Source organism: Thunnus albacares, chromosome 15 (genome assembly GCF_914725855.1).
Source record: "Thunnus albacares chromosome 15, fThuAlb1.1, whole genome shotgun sequence".
NCBI lineage: Eukaryota > Metazoa > Chordata > Actinopteri > Scombriformes > Scombridae > Thunnus > Thunnus albacares.
The window spans coordinates 14,586,240-14,613,864 of record NC_058120.1 but is presented as its reverse complement, the minus strand read 5'-3'; the positions used below and the strand labels follow the sequence as shown (position 1 = coordinate 14,613,864).

General features: G+C 40.2%; 1 protein-coding gene across 3 annotated transcripts; it reads left to right on the top strand.

Annotated features, from left to right (window-relative positions):
* The first annotated feature begins 791 nt into the window (after nucleotides 1-791).
* On the top strand, nucleotides 792-26,919 carry bahd1 (bromo adjacent homology domain containing 1). Of its 3 annotated transcripts, none has more exons than XM_044374957.1 (7): nucleotides 792-1,171; nucleotides 17,208-18,986; nucleotides 22,836-23,245; nucleotides 23,561-23,720; nucleotides 23,870-23,949; nucleotides 24,907-24,998; nucleotides 25,283-26,919. In XM_044374957.1, exons 2-7 carry the CDS (start codon nucleotides 17,330-17,332, stop codon nucleotides 25,473-25,475), a joined length of 2,592 nt encoding a protein of 863 aa, XP_044230892.1. In that variant the 5' UTR covers nucleotides 792-1,171; nucleotides 17,208-17,329; the 3' UTR covers nucleotides 25,476-26,919. The 3 variants fall into 3 exon arrangements, with proteins under 3 accessions (XP_044230892.1, XP_044230893.1, XP_044230894.1); XM_044374958.1 differs by lacking the exon at nucleotides 792-1,171 and adding an exon at nucleotides 11,395-12,198; XM_044374959.1 differs by lacking the exon at nucleotides 792-1,171 and adding an exon at nucleotides 15,449-15,539.
* Nucleotides 26,920-27,625: the final 706 nt, after the last annotated feature.

Genomic DNA, 27,625 nt, shown 5'->3' with positions numbered 1-27,625 from the left:
GTGTCCTACCTGATTAATAAAGAACCGGCTAAAAGGAAAGCCAGGCTACTCTGATAGAGGATAGACATGAAAATGTGTATTTGCCAAAATCTGCTTCACAACTCAAAAGCGCTTTTTATGTCTGCATCATAATGGCTAATTTATTTGAGATAATGAATACCCTTTGAAGTAAGCACATAATAAAGATGAGAAGGGCATCTTGCAGTAGTTGTTTTTTTTTCTCTCTGTCTGCAGACTAAATGTTAATGTATGCAAACGTGTGTTATATCAGCACCTGTCTGTGTGGGGTTCAATCATGCAATGTCTCTGTCAGATGACTGCATTTATGATGCAGTGGTCTCAAATACGTATACAGAGAAAATGAATGATGAAATGCATGTGCTTTTCCTTCAGTGTGGTGTAGAAATTGGGGGGAAATCTGAACAAGAAAGTTTCATTATGACAGGCATCACGTGAGGACAAAATATTATTCACACGGGCCTATTACGACAAAATCCCAGCTTCAATTCATTAAAATAACACTAAATACAATGTCACATGTAAGAGACAACTTCTTCCCTGCATCAGTGCTCCAGGAGGCACCATGCAGTCACATGTCAGAGCGGGTATGGTCATGAACAAGGCGCCGATCCCTCATTCAGCTTCAGCTCTTTCTGTCACTGCTGCCAGGGTTAATACATGTGTCAAAAGAACAGGGCTTAAAGACATTAACTAGGTGGCAGCCATCTGTCAGCCACAGCGGGGGCTGCCGGGGACGGTGACATGTGGACGGCGCGTCCGTGGCCCTTTAAGAAACTCCATGTTTTCGCTACATGATGCGTCAACATAAAAAGCGGATGATGCTGTTATGTAAAAACATGCTGAAGTGAGCCGTAGTTTGCTGGAGCGCTGCTGAATGCTTGGCACACCTCATTTCGTCTTCTCAACCGGGATTGTAGTTGAAAGTGTAAAAACGACTGGCGATTTTTACGCGTAGCGCATGGAGCAGCGCAGTTTGGAGTAGAAAAAAAAAAGGGCTTCAGCCGATCAACTCAACATGAGTCGCCCTCCACTCTGTTTTCCTCCTTCACTTGCGGGAAGCGTACACCTGACGCATCGCTCTCTTGCCCTGTGGAAGTGATCTTCCTTTTAAAATCGTCTCTGCTGGGTTATTCTCCAGTCTGCAAAAGCGGTAAGACACAAAGCCTTCAACTCTTTATCGCGTTTCAAGCTAAACTGAAAGTGTCAGGCAGGACAAGAGCGAGCGATGAGACTGCTCGGGGTTGGAATAATGTGGCAGCTACAGAAATAACACGATCCTTGGTCCTGCTGATCTTTAAAGCTCAAACTTTTAAAGATCCTTGTTATACATGTGCAAGTGGCACAGTCGTCTCTTTTTTTCTCGTCAAAATGGTGAGTATAGAGCCTCGACTGAGTCTCCGGCTCGTGATCGCAGAAAATGTCACACAAGCAGCTTCTGTGCGGCTCAAGTTTGAGGCTCGACTCTGCCGCCGTGGAGTTTTTGTTTGTAGGTTGTTTTGTTTTTTTTTTTGGTTGTTTGCTGAAGATGAAAGATATGATGGAAAATAACTGCAGTGTTTTAAGTGTCTGGAAATACCAAAGCGCGTCTGCTTAGCCAACAGATGTAGAGACACTTTAAAGGTGCAGCTGGAATTTTACAGTGATTGTTTTTATGATCCAGAACTGAAACTACTGGACTGATCGATTAGTCAGCTGACAGAAAATGAATCAACAGCAATGCTGATAATCGATTAATTGCTTATGTCATATTTTTTTTAAATTTAAAAAATGACAAAAGTGAATATTTGCTGGTTTTCTTTAGTCTTAATTGACTTTTGGTTTTGGACTGTTGGTCAGCTGTAGTAATTTTACCCAAGTATCCTATTTAGTACAATTTTGAAGTACAAGTACTTTACATGTGTATTTTTATGCTGAGTTGCTCCACTACATTTCAGGGGGAAATATTGTACTTCACACTCCATTGGGCTATATTTAAGTGACAGCTGTAGTTACTATGCAAATTAAGATTTCAAAAACCTCTAAGGAGCATATAAACTATGATGCATTATTATACAGTCAACTGAACTTCCCAAAAGCATTAGTTTCAATTGGCTCCACCTCAACCTGATATAACATCAAATTGCTGCTTATTTAAATGCTTTTGTAGTAATAACCCAGTGATATAATGATAAAACATTTGAATGCAAGACTTTAACTTGTAATGGAGCATTTTCACACAGAGGTATTTGTACTTTTACTTAAGGATCTGAATACTTCTTTTGTTGGTCGGACAAAACAAGCAATTTGAAGACTTCAGCTTGTGCTCTGGGAACTTGTGTTGGACATTTTACACCTTTTTGGACATTTTATAGACGAAACATTCATCAGTAATAAATTGAAAATGAGTCATTAGTTGTAGCCCTTTAGTATTTGGATAAAGAACATAAACCTCTACTTTGTTTAAAGTTTTTCACCTCCTGCTGTAAAGCACCACTGGAAAATGTGGCTTTTGACATGACATCAGGGTCATGATGCATGAAATACAAGTTGCCTGGTGAGTTCCTCAGTATAATGGCATTTGTAAAGCCTCTCGTGAACAGAAAAAGCCAGACAATAGAGCTTCAGTTTTGGAGGTCGTGGTAGATTTGTGTCTAGTCGGTTCTCCACAGCCTACCTTGACAAGCCTGTCATAGCAGCGTGTTGAATAGAGGTGCACTGCCCACACGTGAGCTATAAAGCTGGATATCAATCCTGGACATAATCCCATTAATTCTGAAGAAGTGTCCTGTTGTGGCTATAGACAGAGAGGAGGGGAGGAGAGAACGTGCCTCCTGTCACCCAAACACACTGTCCCTGCTGTCCTGAAGGAGACAAATACTTCCTGTGGTGGAAAGGAAGCAGACAATAGAATAATATGGAATACTGTAGGTGTTGATACAATATAAACAAACAGGAAGGCACTGAGATCGCTTTGACACGAGAACATTTTAAAAATCAGCAGCTCATTCTTGTCACTTTGCGCCTTAATCACTCACAAATATCTTTTAGTATAGGGAAAGATTTCCTGAAAGCGAAAACAACATGCCACACAGTATAAATGGCTTATTGTTCATAACGTTGCAGGAAAAGTACACAGAGTGATGTTCAAACAGGAACTCTGATGGCTCAATGGGTTTGGATACCACTCAGTACAGGACACCTGGTTCCTTCTTTAATGAACAAAATCACTTTTCAACCTATTGCTGTCACTTATTGATAATTACTTCCTCCATTTTCAGTCACTTCAGCTGCTAGAGTCACTTACAGCAGATGTAAGATGTGGCTGCAGGGAACTTGTGTATTTATACAAAATACACAAATACAGAGAATCTTACTAAAGATGTCCGAGCTTATGGTATGACATTAGTAAAAATATGTTACAGCCTAATGTGAAATTGAATAATGTTTGCTAATTGCACAGGTTTCATTTTAAAGGATAATTCAGGTTTATTACATCTTTGGTCTTATTTTCATAGTTTTGGTCATCATTTCTATTGGTAATTATAACACTATTCAACAAGTTAATCACTGAGATCCAGGAAAACAGCGACATCATTAAAAAGACTTCCAATGGGGAAAGAAACACAAGCATGCAGGATTTAAACGACTTATTTGAAAAACGAAGGAGAACAGTAAAATTATGACCCAAACTGCCCATCGTAAACATTCATCACAGTTTATAGACCCACTTCCTGGCTCAACTTTGACCTATTGTGTGTAGTTTTTCCTGCATGACGAGAGATTATTATTACAGACATTTTGGGTGTGCCCGGTGCCCATTTGAAGCAGTGTAAAATAATCTGGCATGTTTACAACTTACAGCAGTTACTTATGTGAATACAAATTTAGAAATAATGTTCAAAACTCAGTGTTACTCAACCTTGGGCACCAGGACACCCAAAGGGTTTCTAAGAAAAACCTGAGGGGTCACCAGATGATTAGAGTGATAACTGAGAAAATGATATTTCCTTACTGGATGTCCACACTCAGGCCGTAACCTCTAATGAGGCATCACAATGGTTGGGAAACACTTTTCACAAATACAATTATAAGACCCAAGTATCTTTTGTGGCTACCATACGAACCACACAAATTGCAAGATTTTCCGCTTGTATGTTTTGTAATGTTAGTGAGTTTTGCAGTTGGATCTTAATCTTGCTCAGATGTTTGAATATTTCACCGGTTTGAATGAGCAGTGAATCTTGAGTGGTTCAGGATTAGCAAAGCCGTGCTGTAGCCTGTAGTCCTCTAAAAGCCATTAGCCAACCCCTTTCTCTCTCTCTTCTCTCTGTGTCTCTCTTTCCCTGACTCACCCTGGCACAATGCCCGAGACACAGCTGTGAAAATTACAGGTCTGTTTCATCGAAACATAGGAGAAGAGGAGGCAGGGTTGGTGGAGAAGGAAGGAGAAAGAGAGCATAGATCCACAGCTCGGCGTCAGCTGTCAGCCGGCCCACAGCTGCAGTGGATGTGGAGCTTACAGAGCCGGTGTGTCGATCACTTATCACACACACACTGGGATTGTTTACATGGGGTGGGAGTGTGTGTAGGATGGGGGGGAGGGGGGCATTAAACCCTGTTTGGCTTAGACCAAAACAGAACAGAAGCCCTCACTGTGACTGACAAACGTCAGACTCCTTCAGTGAAAAGCACATGGCACCAAGCGTCCTTCACTTTGGCAGATGCTAAAAGCATGACTGAGGCCCTGGCAGGTGGGCAGGCGGGCGGGCGTCCCCCTCCTCACTCCTTGCTCAGCTGGGTTGAAAATATACAGCGACAGGCTTCCTCTATCAGGGAGTCATTGTTCATGATGATGATGACAATCTCTCTCTGTCTCCACTCTCTGTGCTATCTCAATCCATCACTCTCTTGTCCCCCCCCCCCTTCCTTTCCGTCGCTGTCTCTCACACTTTCTCTTAATTTTTCTTCCCTCTTGTTCTCGCTCGCTCTCTCACAAAGTCTATGTCAGACGTCTGTATCTTTGAGGAGCTGTCAAGCAAAAGAAAACCAGGAGGGTGAATGTGAAAAATTGCCCCTCTGATTTCCACCAAGTTTGACTTTTCTCCTGCTCGATGAGAGATGTGAGGTGTGAGATTCCCTCTCCACTTTCCCCACTCCTCTCTAGCACTTTTGCTTCGATCTTTTTTGAATTCAGTCGTCATCACTATCTCTCTCTATCTGGCTCTCTTCTCTTTCTTTTTTTTTTACCCTTCTCCCGCTTTGCCAGTCAGGCTGTCTGGCATCTTGCCCCGTCTCTTTGAAGATGAACAGTAGGAGCAGATAATTACACTTCCTGTCCTGCATCTGCTCTGTAGTGCTGAACTGTCATCTCTGCATCTGCGGACTACACGCTGAAGCTGAGAAATAACAGCTTACTACTTGTTCTATTGTGTAGCAAAGTTACGGTTTTCAGCTTGATGTGCTATTCTGTGCTCGTGTCAATTTATACCTTTTTAAGTTGTGTTTTGATTTTAAACATGTCCATTTAAGCTGATGGTCTATTAAGCTGAGTCCATACGATCATTTTAAGAATATTGACTTTCATCTACTTTTGCGGCATCAATGTCTCAACTATTTCCAGGCTTAAGCGTCATCATCTGTATTTGCTTTCATTTTCCACATGTAGTTAATCAACTATCAGTTTTGTTTTGATGCCACATTCCAACTGATTTTATTTATCTTTTGTAAATTTCAAACAGACATGATAAATTCCAGTCCTTAATTTTCAGTATTCTCCCTCAAAAGATTTTATTAACCCACACAAACACTATCTTGCATGAATAACGTTGTTGTCACATAAACAAATTAGTCATGTATCACATTGCAGCTACCAGAAATTAATGACACTATTACAGCTGTATAACTGGCTGAATGACAGGTTGCTAAAGTGGTTAGAATGGATGAAGCCTTCCTGAATGATTTCACTGGTGTGTACTGTGTGGATCATCATACTGACACTACATTTCTATTTAATAACAAAAATGAGCTGTACTCTTCCTCTCTGACTGTACGGTGAAATTGACAGTAAGCACTCAACCTCACATTTATGAGTACTGCCAGTCCATTTCCAACGGCTATTTTCTGCTTTACTCTGTGTGCTGAAATATATGGCATTGACAGGTGGTTTAGGTTTAGATTTCAACTTTTGGTCCGTCATGCTTCTTTTTGTGATTTTCTGTCATTTATATACTGTTATGTTGTCAAAGTTCCAAAACGTGAGGTGAAAGTATGTAAAAATTTCACGCTTCAGCATGTTCTGAACACTCTTTTTGCTCTTTTTCTACTTCCCCATCAAACTGACGTCAGATCATTCTCACGCAACCACAAACAGCCGTCCATCCCGTAGCGTTTGTCGCTAAGCTTGTTCCAAGGGTTGTTTACATTGTCCACTTGCATATTTTGGATCGCATTCAGCCTCAAACATGAACCGATGGATTTGAGAAGTTTATATTTTGAATAAAGAATGATAAAAAGAAGAGAAATCTGACAACATTTGTTTGTTATGTAGCCTCCGTAGCTGGTGGAAGTCTGCTGAAGGTCAGGAGAAGACAAAACAGTGTAAACCTCTTCTGAATGGAAAAGCTGCTGTCATTGAGCGGCAGGAAGTGATAAATAGTACGAATGGGGATAACTTACTCTTTTTGACAGTCTCACCTCACAGGTTGCACTCGGTTGTAGACACAAAAAGTAACAGAAATAGTTGAACAGTTGAGAGAAACTTTTGTACCCTGCAAACTTCCTGCCAGTCACTGTGTGAAGCGGGTGGGCTTTTTGTATTGTCAGTTTCAGAAAGTTACAAAGTTGTTAACTTAAGTTGGACACAGCTTCTCCGATTATGATATCAGGAAACGATGCTGTTCCGACATCTGACAAGCCCTTCGTTTGATGCATACATTTAAACCCCACTGACATACTGAGTTTCCAGTGAGTTTCCAAGGGTGAATTTTGAGGAAATGTATATAAAATGATGCTCAAGGCCGCTATAATATTTCAATTTGTTGGAATGATGCAGCCATAATGAATATATAGCTTCATGGAGAGATTAAATTAGGACATATATAAATATATACATGATACTGTTAGACTGTGTGTGATTTTTCCAACCTTAAAGCTACTTAAGGTGAAATAAAAGGAGAAAGGGACTCTAGCAGTTGCAGGATAATTGTAAGTGCTAAAATGTAACAGTAGCACATACTGTATTTATAGGAGCAATAAAGTCAGTGAACTGACTTAGAAATGTCAGTTATACAGCAATATCCAGCTTAAGTATGCTAGCTGACACTAGCCACCATAAGATGTGACATCAAAACCCTTCAGAGTATTGAGTTGAGAAGTATTTTAGTTTTTATGAATTCAACTTTTCATTTGTAAGAGGATGAAGGTTTTGCTTTAAGGGGTTAAATGCAGCTCTGCTGTGCTGTGATTCATACGTCTAACATCTTTTTAAATGATTAAGCAGAGCTCACATGGCAGCTGTTTATGTTTTTTTTGTCAAAGGTGCAACTTGTCAATTTGTCTTTTTATATAAAAAAAATCTTTCAGTCCAAGTGAACTGAGCTGAACCTCGGGCAGCTCGAGGGCAGCTGGTCTGTTGCAGAATCTGAGCTCTGACTTCTCAGGCAGGGACGAGCGCAGAAAGGGATCAATAAAGTATTACAGTGTTATTTCACTGGCCTCATTGCTATCTCTCTACCTTCAGTACAAAGAATTAATCATCTTCAGCAAATATCTCCTGAGATGAGTTTCTGGGGGTAAGATCTTGTCGGATGGGGGGTACATAGCCTAATGTAGATGAGTTTGGAGATGTCTGAAGTTGAAATGATCCAGAACACACCAAGACGACAAAAGACCATAGAACTCTGAAGATATTATGTTGAAGAAAATCACACTGTTTGGTTTGCTTCACATTAGTTGGCACTTTAAAGAATCAGACTCGCAGGCTAGTTTTCACAGTGAATGCATACGCTCACTTTTATCAGGGAACAATCACAACTCCCACAATGACCAAAGTACTGAAACCCATAAATGTGTTATTTCTATAGGAAATGTGTCTTTAAAGCTTCCAGTATTTTTAATATGACAATGGATTAAATTGCTGTGTGTAATGTGAAAGCGACTTTGCCGTTTTGTTTGACTCTCACAGTTCTGATCAGATAGCTGGTGAACATAAAGGAGCATTTAGCAGCTAAACAGCCAGATATTTCCCAGATGGAGTGCAAAACAGAGGTAAAAGGAGAGTCAATATTGGACTTACAGTCACCAGGTCGCCAGAAACATGACTCCAAATGAATGTTAATGCTGCTCCATGTCTGCTGGATGTGTAAATAGGCAACTGTACTGTCCATAAGTAGGCCAAAAAAACATTATTGCGGGTTTAACGTTGGATGAAGGAAGTATTAAATATCTTGTAAAAGCTTGAGATATGCACAAAATAAATATCATATTTAGCTCGAATGAAAGTGTCTTGATATCCGTCATTTTCAAAATCACATTTCAGTTGTGGATTTGTCTTTGTTTCAGTTGTTTGGACAGCATTGTCAGTCAAAATGACAGTTGTGCTCTGTGTTTTTAATTGTTTTTTTTGTTTCAGATTTCATTTTGTGAGAGATTTTAATTAGTATTTGCTTTTTTGGCAATTCTTTAGATGTCAGAACTGTTTCTGTATTATCACCAGTAGTGAGTGAGTGAGTGAGGAAGGAAGCATTTAGTCCTGCAGGTCGGTGTTGTGCATCTCTCCGCGGTGTGTTTATTGCAGTGCAGGTCAGCTCTCAGCAGCCTATACTCCCTCAGTGCTCACGCCTCATTAACTCAACACATTCAGCTCGTTTACAGCTGTTAATTACACACTGTAAAGCTGATATTGATGAGGACAATCAGCATTTATCCCAATTAAGCTTGATTCTGACTACATGCTAACTTGATAACATAGTGACTTTCCAATTAGTTTGTTGTTTCAGGATCGAACCTGCTGTTTGATGCAGATATTGAAGTTTTCCTGTACTGTAAATTAAGTGACTCCAGCAGCTGAGTTGTCACCGCTGACAGGGTGTGTGTGTGTGTGTGTGTCGTAACAGGTCGATCTTATCTGTGTTTCCTCAAGAAGTAAGGTAATAAATGATGAGCAGCCACTCGCCGCCATTATCAGATTTCATGTATCATTAAGAGGATATACAGTAAATGAGTCTAATTAAGAAGGATGAATGCTTTTATTATCTGCTGTCATTAATCTGACTAAAAGAAATCACTACAATACTCCTCGAGGGTTTTATATTATGGATGTAACACTCATTAGTGAGATGAAAGTGATCTTATATTTAAAGATGTTTATATTGCTGTTACACCGTAAAGGGATGTTTGTTCATTATGATCTTGTGTAATGTAATCATCATATTTTATAGTGTCTATTCAGGGCTCTGACTAACGAGTATTGTCCTTATTGATTAATCTACCAGTTGTTCAGTTCATTTAGTCTATAAAATGTCAGCAGATAGTAAAAATTGCCCAATGCGACGTCTTCAAATTTGTGTAACAGACTAAAACTCAAAGATATTCAGTTTACAACCGTATATGTTAAGAAAAAGCATCAAATTCTCAGTGTTAAGATGGAACCAAATAAATTTAACCATTTTTGCTTGAAAAAATACTCAAAGATGAATTGATTATCAGCATTGCTGCTCATAAGTTTCTGTTGACTGACTAATCAATTATATGTTTATGTTGCTGTTAACTGTATACATATAGAGACTTACTGTGCTTTTTACATAGTGAGTTTATAGTGAATCAATAGTTTATATTATATTATATTATATTATATTTATATTATTTCAGTATGGACTTAGACGTTCAATCTACTTTATCAGAATCAGAATCAGCTTTATTGGCTAATTATGTTAAAGCATACAAGGAAATTGACTCTGGTTTCTAGTGGCTCTTAATGTACTTACAACAATCTTCAGAAAGATACACAAGGACAACAAGCTGAACAAAGATAATTAAATATAAACATATCAGTATTATGTAGAAGCAAATGGGTGAAAAAATACATACATACATATAATTAGCCGGGTAGTAAATCTATTCAGATGTAATTTTCTACTTAGGTTTGGTCTTTTTTTTTTTTTTTTTTTTTTTTTACATGCGAGCAACGCAAGATTTGTAAGGAAATACTAATTTTAACCCACACCATGTTTCAAGTGATCCTTTTAACCCCAACCATAACCTTTCCCAACCCTAACCAAGCCCATATCTATCCAGACCTTAACCTTACCGTTGTCACATCATAAAACCTGGAGATTTGCCAAGTGGACGGTGCTGTGACCCTGTTGTGTAAAGTAGTAGGTAAATACATACTTATCTTGTAAAATATTCCTGTACAAATACTTAAACTATGTTATCTGTTGATATTTTAACAGCATGGTTTAGATTTAGACGCTACTGGAATTCATGTCCTGGAAATTTGGCACCAGCTGGTGACTACTGTGTTCTCAATTGTAAGGTAATGTTAGCGTGTATAAAGCCACACCGAGCTATTGTAATTTGCTACTAGAGAAGTGGTGCAGGTTTTACATTAATGTCAACTCTGTTTGAAGATAAACAACAGTGTGTTGAGTTGTGTAATCACTGGGAAGTTCCTCGTGGGTTTGATGGAACTTTTTGGAACGTCCTTTACAATTATACATTGTTTGTAACCAGGTTATTTTTGTGCGTTTATGGTTGTTAAATATGTATTTATCTGGTTTTATTTTATGTTTTCTGTCGACAGTCATAGCCCACTGCCGTATTTTGTTTTCATTGTTAAAAAACTGCTACAATCTGTGAAAGCACATAAACTGTCAGTAGCTTAAGCACTCCGTTAAAATGCCCTGTTGAAAATGTGGTCAACAATAAAATTAAAGATACAAGAACTGCTGAGGTAATTGTGTCCTGAGTGGCATCTAATTCCACTTACTGTGCTTTATAGCTACACAGTGAGTTTATAGTGAATCGATAGTTTTTTATATTATTTCAGTATGGACTTGTTAGACATTCAGTCTGCTTTATCAGAATCAGAATCAGCTTTATTGGCCGAGTATGTAAAGGCACACAAGGAACCAATTAAATTTTGCCATTTTTGCTTCAGAAGATACTCAAAGATTAATTGATTATCAGTATTGCTGCTGCTAAGTTTCTGTTGACCGACTAATCAATTAAATAACTTATAATTTCAGCTATATACTGAATAATGTCTGTTACTGTTAGCTGTATACATATAGGGACTTACTGTGCTTTATACACAGTGAGTTCATAGTGAATCAATAGTTTTCTTTATATTATTTCAGTATGGACTTGTTAGATATTCAATCTGCTTTATCAAAATCAGCTTTATTGACCAAGTATGTTGTACAAGGAATTTGACTCTGGTTTCTAGTGGCTCTTAATGTACTTACACACAACAATCTTCAGAAAAATACACAAGGACAACAAGCTGAACAAAGATAATTAAACATATAAAATCACAATTATGCACAAGCAAATGGGTGGAAAAAATAGATACTCGTTTTGCTCATTTTCCTGCATTTCTCGTGATTTTCCCCGCGTGTGGAGCTTATTTTAGGTGCAAAAATGAATTTTCTTTCATTGCATGGCTACCAGATGATCACTTGTTATTTTCAAGGAGTGATTTTATAGCCTATTGAAGGAAGTTTGGTATTTTCCAGTGGGGTGTTTTTTTTGCTCTCAAAATAGAGCTACTTTCCTCTAATAAAAAAAACGATATTATAGAACACATTGCAGGAGAAAAAAATACAAGTGCCTATTCTATTAGAGATTAAACATACTGTGAAGTGTGGAAAAATCCCCACTAGATGATTGCAGGCAGTTTAGTCCCTGCAGGACTATGACGGGAACATGATTTCGCGTTATACAGAGGGATGTCCCGGTGCATCGGCGAATGTGAATGCAGGCAGCGCATGAATATTATCTCCAGCATGCCACTTCGGAAGTAGGTCACCGCTCACCGATTTGTTCACCATGTCTCCGGCTACTGTGGGCTGCTCGGTCCGCGGATCGCTCCCCAGGTCGACACACGGAGCCCGAAACTGACCACCGGAAAACAGGACTTGATTTTTTTTTTTTTTTTTTAATTTTTTTTCCCTCTTCATTCCCGACGGGACACACAAGGTAATGATGAATCCGCGACTGTAAATTCCCGTCACAGTTGGAGATGATAGGGTCGGTGGGTAGCCTGCTTTCTGACAACTCGGCTGTAACACGAGCTCCTAATGATATTGGTATTAACTAGCAGCCCGCTCCCAAACCCACAACCCCGATTGATCGCGGATGTTCGGGTGTTTTTGACTCGTTTACTCCCGTTGAGGAGATTTTTTTTGGGACTTCTGATAGATATCACAGCCTGCACTCCTGCTACGGCATGCTGTCAGATTAACACTGTCCACCACCACCACCACCACCACCACCATGGCCAACTACAAGCTCCCGTTGGCGAGTCTGCTTCCACAAACCCTGCTTCTTTACAATATATGCATAACGCTGCCCTTAATTGCTTTCCCCCCCTTTGCTTTGCTTTGCTGTGTGTGTGTGTGTGTGTGTGCGTGTGTGTGTGTGTGTGTGTGTGTGTGTGTGTGTGTGTGTGTGTGTGTGTGTAACTGCTGCTGGTGCCTCAACCTGCATGGAGGTGGAGGATGGTGGTGGAGGATGATTATTATAGTGTGTTGGTAGTGTAGGACTGTACTAACTGCTGATTATTTGCTCCAGGAAAGTGTGTGAGTGAAGCTACACACACACACACACATACACACACACAGCACAGCAGTTGAGATGCCTGAGAGCTATCCTGCCTCAGGGCTTTTTTCTCTCTCATGATGACAGCTCTACACCATGTCCTTCTTCTGAATGAATCTGTGTGGCAGCCAGTCAGCTCCGCCGCCTCTTCTTCTGTGTGACATGAAATTACATTTAGTTAATCAGGAGGAGAGAGAGAGAGACATCCACGGTGCAATATTATTCTTAAATAGGCTTTTTATGTCTATTTTAAATATCCTAATTGTTGTAGGAAGGCTTCTCAAATTCTGTTACAAAAATGCTCTGTAATTAAGTACAAGTATGTGTTTCCATTTGATCTTAATCAGTGGTCCCCAACCCCGGGGTCAACATGGAGTTGCAGGATAAATTTGAAGGGTCACAAGGTAATTACAAAGATAAGAAAGATCTTATGCAAAATTATGTTTGATTTTTCTAACTTTTTTTCTCTTTTATTGCTTTTTCACCCCTTCAAGCCTCTAAAAATCTAAAAAAAATTTAGGCCACAATCTGTGATGAGGGGTCACAAATTAACGTTGTCTTATTTTCAGGGGTCACAAGCCAAAAAGGTTGAAAACTACTGTTTTAAATCACTGGCTCCCGACCGTTTCTGGCTTGTTTTTCCCTTGAAACAACTACTTGTGTGACTCCTCATCACAGGTGTAATATGTGTTTTGACCAGTCAAAAATAAGCTTTCCCTTCTCACTTTGTACCATTTGAATCATGTTTAGAGGCCTGAATGAGTAAAATTATTCAGGATTTCACAAGAAAAAAGAAGTTGGGCGGGTCTGGTCCACCTCTGTTCAAAATAACAAAATTAAGCCTCAGAGATGTTACTTAGTTTGTACCATTTCTCGCACACCTGTAGGAGCTCCTTTAGGTTAAAAATAGAAGTAAAATTGTTGAAACTATGCACTTGAGTTTACCATTTGTTAAAAAAAAGAATGTGTTTAACCAATAGTCAGTGGTTCATCTATACATTTTAAAGGTGAAAGCATCCACAGTTTTCTCTCTAAAGGGGGCAACATGTATTTGATAGTCTCTAGAAATATAAGAAATTGGTATAAAAATAGAGAAAATGTAAAAGTGTGATTATGTGTGTGTGTGTGTGGCTACAGGTGTATGTAAGGCTCAGTGTGTAAACTGAAAAACACTTGTAAACTACCATCTCGATATGAGAAAAAAACAGCAAATATATGACCACTGTATTAATTTTACCCAAAAATCTATTGTGTTATTGGTTGTGGTCAGTGTGGTAAAGGTCTAGCTGGGAAATAATGACGATGTTCTTCAGTGAGCTCCTGTCCTTGCATTGTGCATGCTTGTCTTATTCAAATGAAGCAACTTGATTTGATATCCACAGACAGAAACTCAATGCGAGGCTCCTTTTGTCCTCTTGTTATCTGGAAATTAAATTTCTCTCTCATGGATTGCATTTCACGGTTCACTGAGTCATTCGGCAGTAAGGGCAAACTGAGCTATGAGACGGTTTTCGAGACGTCCAGCCGGAGAGTTCTGTCCACTCCAGAGTCAAAGTGTGTTTTCAGTACCACTGCGCTCAGGGTATGTTCTCAATTTTATGAAAAATGCTGCAACAGATCAGACAGCTTACATGAAAGTAAAGGATTTCTGCTGATTCCAAATGTTGGGAAGGATTAAAGGAGTCAAAATATATTCAGATTTTAGAGACATCCTGTAGATGTTTCCAGCATTTTTGTGGAGAATATCTTACATACGATGAATATTGTTAGTGACAGACAAAAAAAAAATCCTGGAGGAACAGAATAAAACTCTTCACTCTGTCTGTTCTTTGGAGCTCTTCAACAAGAACCACTCTTGGTTTCGGTTTTTCAGCCCTTCATTAGGTGTTACATGATAGCGAGTCGTCATAGTAAAAGAATAGCAGATTTGTTGCATATTCAGCGATGAGGTGAAGTCGTGTAAATTCTTGGAGCTGTTGATTAAATGACGCTGTTGTTATTATTATGCAGCGCAGAAACAGCTTCTAGCAGAATTTGCATCTCTGAGTCAAAACACGTCATTATTCTCTTTTTTGACGCATTTTGCTTGGCTGCAAATGGTTGTTACCAACATCAAATCTATTAAAATCTAAGAAAACATATGGTACAGTGCAAACAGATGTGAGCATTGGGATGTAGAGCATGAGATTTTTGTCACGTTTGTCATTGCTCACTGCCACTCCACAATCATTTTAAGCCCAGTTGCAACAATGGGCACAAAAAGATTACAGCATGATGTGATGCACTTTGATTTATAGAAAGAAAACATCAGTAATGACATAAACATTGTTACAATAAGCTTGTAAGAGCTTCTTGCTTAACCATCAGCTGCAGTCAGTTATTGTCAATAGTAGTCTTCTACCTAGAGATGTTGCTGGGAGTCATTTTTGCCCAGATTTATGATTTTTAGAAAAGCTTTTCTGGAAATTTGACCCAATTGTCGAGTTAATACAGGCTATGTGCTTCAAAAAAAGTATTATTGCAGATGAAGCCTATTTTTTTTACATCAAGTTGGGATTTTATATGTAAGATGATGCATTCTCATTCAAAAATAAAATAGAGGACATCAATATAACATGTCAATGAGGTTTCCATACTGTCTTCCTTTCAAGGTCACATCTTGTCACTTGTGGATCATAGAAAATCCCAACTTTCGTACAGCAACCGGAGAGCAGCATAAGGTTCGTTTGATTGATAGACTTTAAGTACAGCACAAGCAGTCTGTCTTGTCAGTCTGACATAGGAAATGTAATGTAATACCTCTTTTAAAAATGAAGTTTGCAGGTGCAGAAAGACTTAACAAAAATATATGAGATTGCTTGACAGGTACGGCTCCAAAGAATAATTCTTTTCATCATGCATTAAGCCTATAAAATATCTGAAAATGGTTTGCCTGTTACAATTTCCAGGAGCACAAAGCAATGTCTTCACATGTTTTTTTCCACAATCTAAAATCCAAAGATATGAAATTTACAATTTATAACAGATAAAAGCAGCAAATCCTCAAAGAATGTTTATCATTTTTGGTTGGTAATTGACTTGTCACTCCACTAATTGATAAATCAACAGCCAATCAAACAGTACGTATGCCATCGAAAGAATTTAGAAATGTGCTACTATAAGCAAGAGTTTGTTAAAAAATCAGTCTCCACATTGATCATACACGTGTCGGGTATTAATGGAAACCGAGCCGGGGACTTAATCTTTTCTGAGAGAGTGTGTAATTGTGTAAGCTCAATGGTTTTCTGGCTCAAGAGTCACTTAATATAAAATAGACCTATGTTGACTTAGTTCTTGGAGGTGAGGTGTTTTTGTGTGTTGTGAATTACGAGAGGTTGTAAAGCTTGTTATGCATCTTTTACTATAAAGTTGCTGGAGATGCTTTGATACCAGCCTGTTGACATGGAAACTGAAGAAGCTTATGTACCACCAGTATGGGTGGAATAATGATCAATTAACAAGTCATTTGATCATGTTTGTTGTTTAATTTCATACCACACAGTGATTTAAAAGAGTTTGTTGCCCCTTTGACCTTGTAGATGATTGAAATATGTTCTCCTTTGGAGTGAAACGGTCTTTTCATGTTTAATCTAATTACGTACTCTTTGGTAAGCCATACCAATTACTGTACTGAGATCAGCTGCAGACTGTAGCTGTAGCTAAAATTAAATTGGTGTGGCATTGTGAATTACAGATCCAAATCACTTCTAAAAGCATCCATCATATTGTACATTAAACACATCACCTAAATGCCTGATCTGTTTTTGTTCTGATCTGCTGTGAGTGGGTGAATACTTGTAATGTTGGGCTCCTAGTGGATTGTGTGAGTCATTAATCTGCTTCAATATGGGTTCAATGAGCTAAAAATGCTCTTTAGTGATACAAAGGATGAAAAGGCAGTGGTTTTTTTTATTATTTTGGCTGCAATCCTAAATTAAAACAGCTAGAATACAGAACAATTAATATACTATGATCTAAGTGTTATAATAAGAGCGGATTTTACATAACTACAAAAGAACTGACACATGAGAAAGAGGAGAGCATACAGCTTCAGGCTTAAATCTATACCCTAACATAATATTATGTGCTCTTTATCTCAATTTCTCCACCATCCTGTGTGTGCAGAGTATTTGCATGTTAAGGAGAAGGGTTGTCTAAGTGGTCATATGCCCCAGGGACCTGGAAATTGACAGCAAACTAAGTAAAACCGGTTGTTAAATAATTCATCAGAAGATCTTGTCTGATCCTGTCTCTTACATTAAGTCACACTCACATAAAGATTGCAGGAAAGGAGGGTTTATGTGTGGCTGGAGCTTAAAAGTTAAATGTCTACTCTTGTCTCTCCCCAGAGAGTGTATGGACCCAAGTGATGATCCGTGATGATGCTCGCTGAAGGGCCTCTTTGAGCTCAAACGCGCCATCGTATCGCCCCGTGGATGAAGAGGTGGTGGATCTGCCCCAGGACAAGATCATGGTGAAAGCTCAGCGGAACCAGCCAGTGAAAGGCAGGACGCCCCGGAGGGAGAAGGGAAGCAAGGAAAAAAGAGGCGGTGTGAAAAAAGGGAAGGAGGGAAAGAATGAGCTGAGAGGAAAGAAACAGAAGGATAAGAAGGAATCACACAGACGTAAGAAGAAGACATTGGCAGTTGGCGATGGAGATGCACTGGACTGCTGTGTCCTGCTCACCCGTCTGGAGGAGAAACGGGTTGTGGGTAAAGTAAAGGATGTACCAAAAACTGGGAAACAAAAGAGCATTAAAGTCAAAAAGAAGCTGCACTCCAGCTCCACTCAAAGAAAGACCAAATGTGGTAAATCTGGACTCAAGAAGACTTCCACAGCCAATCAGCAAGCACTGGAACCAAAAATCAACCAATCTGGCGCCTTACTCATGTTGCCCACGCCCGTCTTTGAGCCTCGCAGGCGGAGAATGGCCTCTCTTAATGCTGAGGCTGTCAACAGCTTGCTGCTCTACAGAGACGATTCTCTCACATCACATCTCATGAAGAAACGGCAGCCTTCCAATGAAGATTCCACTAAAGATAGTCTCGCTAAAACTGAACATAGAGATCATAAAACCAAAAAGGTTCCTCCAGGAGTGAAAGCAGACTTCAAAGAAAGACCTAAAAAACAGAAGCGGTCAGCAACGGAGGCTCAGAGCATCGACTGGTTGAGTTTGTTTGCGCCGACGCCTCGGCGTCAGGCAGGCCTCACTGCTGCAACGCTGCTCAAACTCACCAGTGCCCAGTACGGGACCAAGCGGCAAAAAAAGCCAGAGTCCAAGAAAATGAGTGAAAGTGAAGCTACAGCTATGACTCAGGATGAGATTAGCGGTAAGCCTGTGTGTGGAGGAACAACACAGACCAAAAGAACAACACATCCAAAACATGACGAGCAACTTAAGCACAGAAAACAGGGTACAGAGGATCCGGTCCATTCCCAGCTGGGCTCTACTGTCCAGGGATGCTGTAGTTTATGTAGGACAGAGGCTTTGGATCCAGAGTGGAAGGGTGCCTCAGGGGGGCAGGAGTGTCTCAAACATGCGCTGCACCATGGCTCCACGCTGGGATTCTCCTTAAAAACAATCAAAGAGGAGCAGGTAGAGACCGAGGTGTCTTCCTGCTACTGCTGCTCCCAGGAGAGGTGTGTTGAGTACTGTCACAGACTGGCCCTCTTCCTGGAGGACAAGACCTTCAAGGAACCCGAGGACGGTTCTGTTTCCGAGGTGTTCCACCACCACCACCACCACCATCATCATCATCACCACCATCTCCAGTCCCCCCACTCCGTATCCCACCCAGCAGCCATAACCATCAGCCCACACTCATACACCTGTTTCCCTAGCTACTGCGTTCACTTCAGCCGCCCGGACACCTCATCCTCCTCCATACCACCCCTCGCTTTATGCCCAAGGAGCGGCAAGAGACCCAAGCTGCTCCCCAGCTCTGGTCCACAGCCCTCAGGGATTTCCCATCCAGTATACTGCTGCACCTCAGTGGAGGCGTGCTACGGAGAGCCCTGCAGGATCAATGGCTACTCCGCCTATACCAGTGTGATTCCAGCCATCGCTAGAGGAGGCTGCTCCTTCAGCCCTGCAGACTGCACCAAATGTAACCATGGCATCAAAAGAGGTAAGCATACACGAGGTTGACTTTACTTTTTGTGAGCATCCAGCAATGTATGAGAATTGTTTTTGCAGAAATCTCTAAGATGTGTCAATGCACAGGTATCTGTCTTTGGTGGCACACATGCACAAACACTGACAACTTCCTTAGTTTGAGGGCATTTTCAATCTGTAGTTCGTTTGCTCCAATCCAGATCAGTGGATGAGTTGGTGCACTCTCTTCTCACACAGAAAAAATACGTTAACCGATTGCGCAAATCTGCCCAAACAAATCGCACCAAGAGGGAAAACAAACCAGAGTCCGAACAAGGCAGGTTTGAAAACATCCTTAAAGGCTCATTCCTGACCTTAGAAATTGAGGTCTGACAAAAAGAAAAAAAAAAAACTACCAACGGTATTATTTGTGGAATAGTGTTTATTTAGTTGTTTAAAGGACCAGTGTGTAGGATTTAGTGGCATCTAGCAGTGAGGTGCCAGATTGCAACCAACTGGATACCTCTCCCCCTCCCCTTCCAAGCATATAGGAAAACCTATGGTGGCTGCAAAACTTGCAAAAAACGTTAAAGGCCTCCTACAGAGCCAGTGTTTGGTTTGTCCATTCTGGGCTACTGTAAAAACATGGCGGTGCAACACGGCGGGGTCCATGGAAGAGGACCCGCTCCCTATGTAGATATAAAGGGCTCATTCTAAGGTAACGAAAACACAACAATTCTTAGTTTCAGGTGATTATACACTAATCAAAACATACTTATGAATATTATATTCCATTTCTGCCAAGTCTGTTCCGCTAGATGCCACTAAATTCTACACACTGCACCTTTAAGCTAGAGTCTAATGATGTAAAGTCACTGTAGAATAAGCTGCAACATACTCATAAAAGGGGGGGTGTCTCTGTGTCCTAGTGGTCTACGACGCTGACCATGCAATTGCAACATCCCCAGTTCGATTCCTGCTAGGGACCTTTGTTGCATGCCATCCTTTTTGCTCTGTTCCCATGTAGATTAAGGCATTAAATTTGAGTGTCAGCTCTTGGAATATACTGGCTTGTGCAGATATTGAGGTAGAAAAAAACCTGCAATATTTGATTATACAGTATAACTACACTGCATGGCAAACGTGGGTGGTGTACAAACTGTTTTGTCAGATGGTGAAGACCAGAGATCATGAAGCTGATCAGATGGGCTGATTAAGACAATAGGATTACCTGATAAGTTTAAGTATTAACTGTTCATGAGCACACTGTAGGTTATTAGGTTATTCTGTATGCTGTGAACCCCTGTTATCCTGATGCCAAAGCAGTACAATGCACTGAGAATAGCATTTTTATCTCCCATTTTGGAATGTCACTTGAGTGGGAAGTAACAAAAAAATATCAGATAAGGACAAGACCTCTTTTGTCTCCGTTTTCAATACAAGCCGCCGGACGGTGAAAACAAGGCCTGTGCATTTGAAACCTAATGAGCTGATTGTATGAGTGTCAGCAGTTTGTGACTGAGCTCAAGTCAGAGATGTGAAGCAGAACAGGAAAACTCTGTGGTGTGTCACACAAACAACGTATGCACATGAGCGTCTGTGTGTCTGCTCGTATAATGTGTGAATACATGGTTAACAGCACCTGAACGTGACCTCAAAACAGCAATAATTACACATGAACACACCCACATACACACACACACGCGCGCGCACACACACACACACAGACACTGTCTCTTTCTGTGGTCTCCAACAGTCAAAATCAGGTCAGGCTGTGAGGGTTGAGCTGCTTCACTTTTGTTTACAAGAGCGCTGTCAACCTTCATGTCAGTGGAAGTCTTTACAAATGAAATCTGTTGTGTATGAAGCAGTAGCCCTTAATAAAAAAAAAAGGGAGGAACAGTTGTGTAGCTTTAATGGCCCTACACACCAAAAGGTCATTTTCACGGAATCCATTTTGACATGTCACAGTAGGAAAAGCACAGGCGTAAATAATAAAGTTAATGATGGTTGAATTCCATTTAGCTGCTTCAGTTTCATGCTCCTGGTAGTGTGCATACCAGCTCACTGTCACCCTTTCATTTCTTATTAGGACACTTGAATAGAACTGAGCCATTGTTAATATTATTAAGAATAACACCTGTGCTTTTCATACTATGACAAGTTATTGTCATGGATCTCTGGGACTGTGTGGCCATGTACAAATCAGGTTTGATTGACATCTCCCTTGCTCCTTCTGTTGATTTTGTTACACCTATTGTGGCAGGACAACTTACACCTTATTAGTATGTGGATTTTGGTGACTGGATGTAATTGCCAGCAAGACTTCACCCACCTTCAACTTGAGCAGAGGTCTAATTAGCCAGTATGAGTGAAAACACCTGTGTGGAAGTAGATGTGCAAGGCATTTAAATTATGGTGACTTAATTATTAAAATAATTCACCATCTGTATTCAGATCTTTTACTCAAAGCATCACTTTGTAACTTTTGTCAGAAGAAATATCACATTCTTCCTTTTAAATTAAAAAAAATCACTGTTAGCAATAAAATGCACCATAGTCAATTTAACAGACTGGGGGTTTTTGCTGCTACAGTCTTTCTTGGTCTGTGAGTAGCTTAATTACATAACATTGATGATATTTTTGTGTAACTGACATTACAGAGTCAGTTCACTGACTTTACAGCTCTCTTCTACTTGTGCTACTGTGATGCAACATTTTTGCATTTACCATCATCCTGCAGTTGGCACAAGTGGCCACTGCTCAGCAAAAGTTGCAGGGTCTTGCTTTAAATAAAAGTTGCAGCACCACAGTTTAAGATGCTTCCAAGTAGAACATCTGCATTTAAAGTTTCACGTAAGTAAATATAGACGTATTGGTAGCGAAATGTACTTAAAACATTGTACTCACTGGATTATCATTACTGCAAGCATTACTTAAATGTTGTAGCTAGTCAGGGTGGAGCTAATTTGAACCACTTTAGAGCATATACTTTATCAAATGCTTTGTACATAAAATCTTAATCTGCAAATTAAATACAGCTAGCAAATAAAGAGTAAAAAGTGCAGTATTTCTCTCCAAAATGCAGTGGAAACAAGTATAAAAAGGAAGAGTAAATGTACTTAGTTTATGATCTACCGCTTCTTCTTTGTATGTATCTAAAAATATGTTTTCCAGAAGTTCAGTTGGCTAACAGTTAACGGAAATGAAGGCTGCTGATGAAGTTTGTTTCCAGGGAGCTGAGAGATCACACACACTGAAATAAATTGATCATGAATTCACTTTAATACTACAGTTGTATCATGGGAGTGCACATAACCTGTTCTTGTTATCACACACACAGGAAAATGCTAGTGTTTGCGCTTTTCAGTGGCAGTTTTATGGGGATGTGCATTTGTGTGTGTGTGCGTATGTGATCGTGCACGTGTGTGTGTGTCTGTCTGTCATATGCTACGTTTGGGGACAAATTTCAGACTTGAGACCAGTTAATTGGAGACAGCTTGTCCATTTAGGGACAAAAGTGTCCCCAATTGGGAAAAAGCTGATTTTTGGGTCAGTGGTTAAGGTTAGGGTAAGGGAAGGTCTCCAGGAAATGAATGTAAGTCTAGGTAATGTCCCCATAAGTGAGATAGGATAATGTTTGTGTGTGTGTGTGTGTGTACACATGTGGCTGCTCTGTTAAAAGCTATAATTGACCTTAATTGAGGCTCTGTTTGTTTTTTCTGTTGCTTCAGTGGAACTGATAACAACTGAGTGTCGTTCATGTCTATTTTGTAACCTTGTTAAACGCTGCTCATCACCGGGGCTGCTCCATAAAGGACTATGTGTACATGTATTGCTGTCACTCTTTCTTCTTCATTATCTTGCCTTTTCTGGTCCACAGATGATTATTCATCAACCCTCAATGACCATCACAGCCCCTCCTCCATCCCCATCTGTCCCAGCCCAAGAATACTCACTGGATGCCCCATTCCCACTGTGCCTCCAGCCGGCCAATCAGTGCCCCACGTTCAGACTCCGCTGTCCGACCCCAGCCAACCCCAGCCTCCGCTGCAGGTGGCGAAGGAGTGTCCGCAGAGTGCCAAGCAGCCCAGCGGGTCGAGGTCTGGCGCGCGCAGCACCGGCAGCATCAGCTCGGCTGTCTGCCCTCTCAACAGGGAAAAGAAACAGAAGCTCAGCTCTGCCAGCATTGGAGGGCGAACGGTTGCCAAGCAGCTGAAGAACGGCCGCCAAAAAACCACCAACGGCTGGCGGCCAGTTGGCCTGCCCTTTCAGAAGGAGGTTTTCTCTGTGGTACGTTGATAAAGTCATGCTGTTGTTTTTTGATGCAGCCATGATGGCGCCGCTTGTAATTAAATTTGGTGTAAATTAACTTGACTCTCCTAAGAGAGTTTGGAATGATTTATCACACCCGCATCATTGTCACATCAGGGCTTATTCACTGTTTTCTGAATTTCATCCAAACAACTGACTGCCCACATTACTGTGGAGACACAGAAGTCACTCAATACAAATCACATCCTGCAGCTTTTTACTCATCAGCCTCTCACAGCTTATCAGTTTCTAGCTGTGTGTGGAGTCAGTATTTCCTGCTGCCTGTGTTTCCAGGGAGAGGAGGCTCTGGTGCTGAGGAAGTGTTTCGAGGGAGTCCAGAGGGACGGGGAGCTGATTCGGGTCAGAGACACTGTTCTACTGAAATCTGGACCTAGGAAAAAGACTCTGCCTTACGTGGCCAAGATCTCAGCTCTGTGGGAAGAGCCAGAGTCAGGTAGGAAATGTACTGTAACACAATGTTTACTTACACCACAGGAAATGCAGAATTACTGCGATAAACACTAGATGAAGAATTGATGTTAACTTTATGTTTAAGTTGGCCTTGATTTGTAACTGTGTGTTTGTGTCTTTTTTTTTCCTCAGGAGAGTTGATGATGAGTTTGTTTTGGTACTACCGTCCAGAACACACACAGGGGGGACGAAACCCTAGTGTACATTGTGAGGTGAGAAGCAAATGACTTTGTACCAAGGCCAGCTAGTCAGAAAATTGTTTCTGACTAGTTGGTAGTTTATTAAAATTGTGTACTTGGGCACCTGAAAATCAGTTCTAGTCAACAGTGTGCATACTCAAATCAGCTGGCAAGGTATTTAAACTGCATTTAAGCATAAATACAATATTTATGCCTCATGCTGTGTTAGATTTTATGCCTGTCAGCTGAAACTAATATAACCATGAGCTTAAGTGACTACAGGCATTGTGGAGGACAATTTAAAAACAGCCTCCCTTTTCTGTTGAAAAGTGTAAATGTAAGTGCTGTATATAAGAAAATAATGGTCATGTAAGGATGCTTTTCACCCTGACCTTGAGATCGTCAGTCAATCTACCACTAAAGTCCAGACTGAAATATCTCAACAACTATTTGATTGACTTGCATGAAATTTTGAACAGACATTCATGGTCCCCAGAGGATGAACTCTAATGACTTTCATCCCCTGACATAAAATTATTACAATTCAAGAAAAGAATTCTGAGTTTTTTGCTTAACTCAGTGACTGACAATGTGACTCAAAGAGACACACACACACGCACATGTTGAGGAACTGCTTCTGTTGTGTTCGCTTCCTGTTGTCAGTAATCTCCCACAGGAACAAGTTGCACTTTATTCAATCTCCAGAAACAATAAACCACATGAAGTCTGTCATTTCTGCTGTCAGTGCTGTGCTAACAAACAACAAACACATCAGAACAGCAGTGTGAGAACAGTAACAGGGCTTTGGCTCAGAGGAAAAAGTATAACATCTTCCTCCTGTGAATCTGTCTTTACATCTGGAAGTGAAGTGAGACAAATGTTCACTGTCGGAGAATGTAGTCTTTCAAGGTCCCACTTTACATACGCAGACTGTGAAGGTTCACTGGGATCAAATGTTTCATTTTGAGCTTTTTTTGTTTGTTTCTCCAGAATGAGATCTTTGCGTCTCGTCACCAGGATGTGAACAGTGTGGCCTGTATTGAAGACAAATGCTATGTCCTAACATTGGCACAGTATTGCCGGTAAGAAACAGAGAATTTTTACACTTTGTAGTAGTGTTTTCCTTTGAAGTATGTTTCTTTTGCATTAAACATATTGCCGTTGAAAGATTACATGGCCCTGCTGTGAAAATACTACAGTGCTGGTTTGTGAAGCTTTTTTCAAATGATGATGTTTAATATAAAAAATAGGCTTGGTTTTCTCAGTTCTCAGACAGTTTGAAGCTACAAAGAAACACTTATTGTTTTTTCCCTGAATGCTTTTTGAAGGTGATTGAGTTTGATGTCCTATATTTTGCTGTTTCCAGATTTTGTGCCTTGGTAAAACGCCGTAGGGAGGGCGTACGCGACAGCGCCGCCTCCCTCGTGGTGCCACCTGTTGTTGGCAACACCATGCCCACCCACCACTGTGTGCCCGATGACGTCGACCCAGAGCTGGTGTTTTTCTGTCGACATGTCTATGACTTCCGCTACGGACGCCTCCTCAAGAACCTGCAGTAGCTTCTGACAGGGCATCACACATGCAGTATGCTACGGGACGTGAGATAATGTTACTCTGGTTTCATCCTCCACAATTTTAATTAGCTACATACCTACCTGCTGCTTCTGTGAGAGAGGAACTGGAAGTTTAGGATGAAGGATTTAGAGATGAGCTTCTTTTGTTTTGAAATTTCATATTTACATGCCACACATTTATGAAATAAGAATAATGGTCTGATGTGTTGTGTAAGAGTTATTATGGCAGTGTAAATGGTCTTAATCATACTGGTGTTGTAGCAGCTGTGTGCAGAACCTGGAACTTAATCTGCTGTAGAAAATGCTACTGTAGCTTGTAGACATGTGAGATTTCATAGATATGAAGAGAGGTCGGTGTTACATGTTGAATAATGTTACTATCTGCCTGACAGACAAAGTGTCTCAATGATACGCCATAGACAAAGAATATTTGAGGCATATCTGCCACAGCGGTTCTTGTGAAGAAAAGAGAAACCAAGAGAGAGATTTCTGACTGGCTGAAGACTTGATCACATTTGTCATTGGACTCCTCTGTAATTTACAGTTGCTCGGTGTCTGTCTGTGAATGTAGGAACATGCAGTTTCCTACAAGGCACTCTATAGTGAAGCTTTACAAAAAAGCTCAAAAGCATTTTTTAAGGAATAGTTTTGGGAATGTGCTTTTAGGAATAGCTTAGTTTAGCACAAAGACTGGTTTGGACATAATCAGAATAGCTGTTTTCCTGTGTTTCCATTCTTTATGCTAAGCTAAGCTAACTAGCTGCTGGTTCTAGTATTTGCAATATTCACCATATAGACATGGAAGTGGTGTTGATCTTCTTATCTACAGTAAATCTGTGCAAGAAATCTATTGTAAGGTTGTAACTAACAATTATTTTCATTGCAGATTGATCTGCTAGTTGTTTTCTCAAATAATCAGTTAGTCGTTTGGTCTATAAAATGTCAGAAAAAGTTGAAAATGCCCATCACAATATCCTAGAGTACAAGGTCAGGTCATCAAATGTCTTGTTTTCCAAAACTGAAAATGTCCAATTTACAAATGTAAGACCAAGAAAAACAGTGATTTCTCACATTTGAGAACCTGGAACTATCAAAAGTTTGGCATCATTGCGTGAATGACTAATCAATTAATCAACTAATCGTTGCATTTCTAAACTATTCCTTTTAAATTTTCCATATTCATGTAATTGTGATTGACTCTGAGGTCGTTGAGGAACATGTCCGAAACCCTGAACACAGCTGTGAGGAAAGTTGTTGATCAAAAGGTTTGATTAAAGGTGCAGTGTGTAGAATTTAGAGGCATCAACCAGAATGGACTTGGCATAAATGGAACATAATATTCATAAGTATGTTCTAATTAGTGTATAATCACCTGAAAATAAGAATTGTTATGTCTTCGTTACCTTATAATGAGCCCTTTATATCTACATAGGGAGTGGAGCCCACCATGTTGCATCGCCATGTTTCTACAGTAGCCCAGAACAGACAAACAAAACACTGGCTCTGGAGAGGGCCTTTTGCATTTTTTGTGAATTTCCTGGGCACCGAAGGTTCTCCCACATGCTTGAGGGTTGGAGGAGGGGGGCACTATATCCTACACACTGCACCTTTAAATCCAATTCTTTATTACCACTGATCACACACAGCACACAATGAAATGCTCTTTTGGCCACATCTCTTGTGAATTTCTGAGAGCATTAATGGTTTTATGTCACATCTGTAACTCCAAAAGCCCAGTTCAGTTTGTTTGGTTTTGCAATGTGAAGATGTCCAATGAGCTGAGCATTGAGGGGATTTATGTTATGCCATTGCTGAGAAATATTTTACTTTCTCAAAGCTGTTTGCCAGAGGTGTGATTTTGACTTTGGTGTCAGCTAACTGTATATTTGCATTTATATATCTGGATGAGTGTCATGTTCACGGCAGATGGCCTCAGTTAGTCACCTATATTCTTGTTTCTTCACCGATGAGATGGTGAGTAATGTATTCAGTGTAGCATTTAGATCTGTGATGATGATTCATTCCTATGTTTGAGAGAAGATATGTATTTATTTCTGTACTGAGAAAATATAATTTATTTTCAAAAGATAATTTTAAAGAATAGAGTTTTAGATGAGTGGCTTTCATTCCTGATT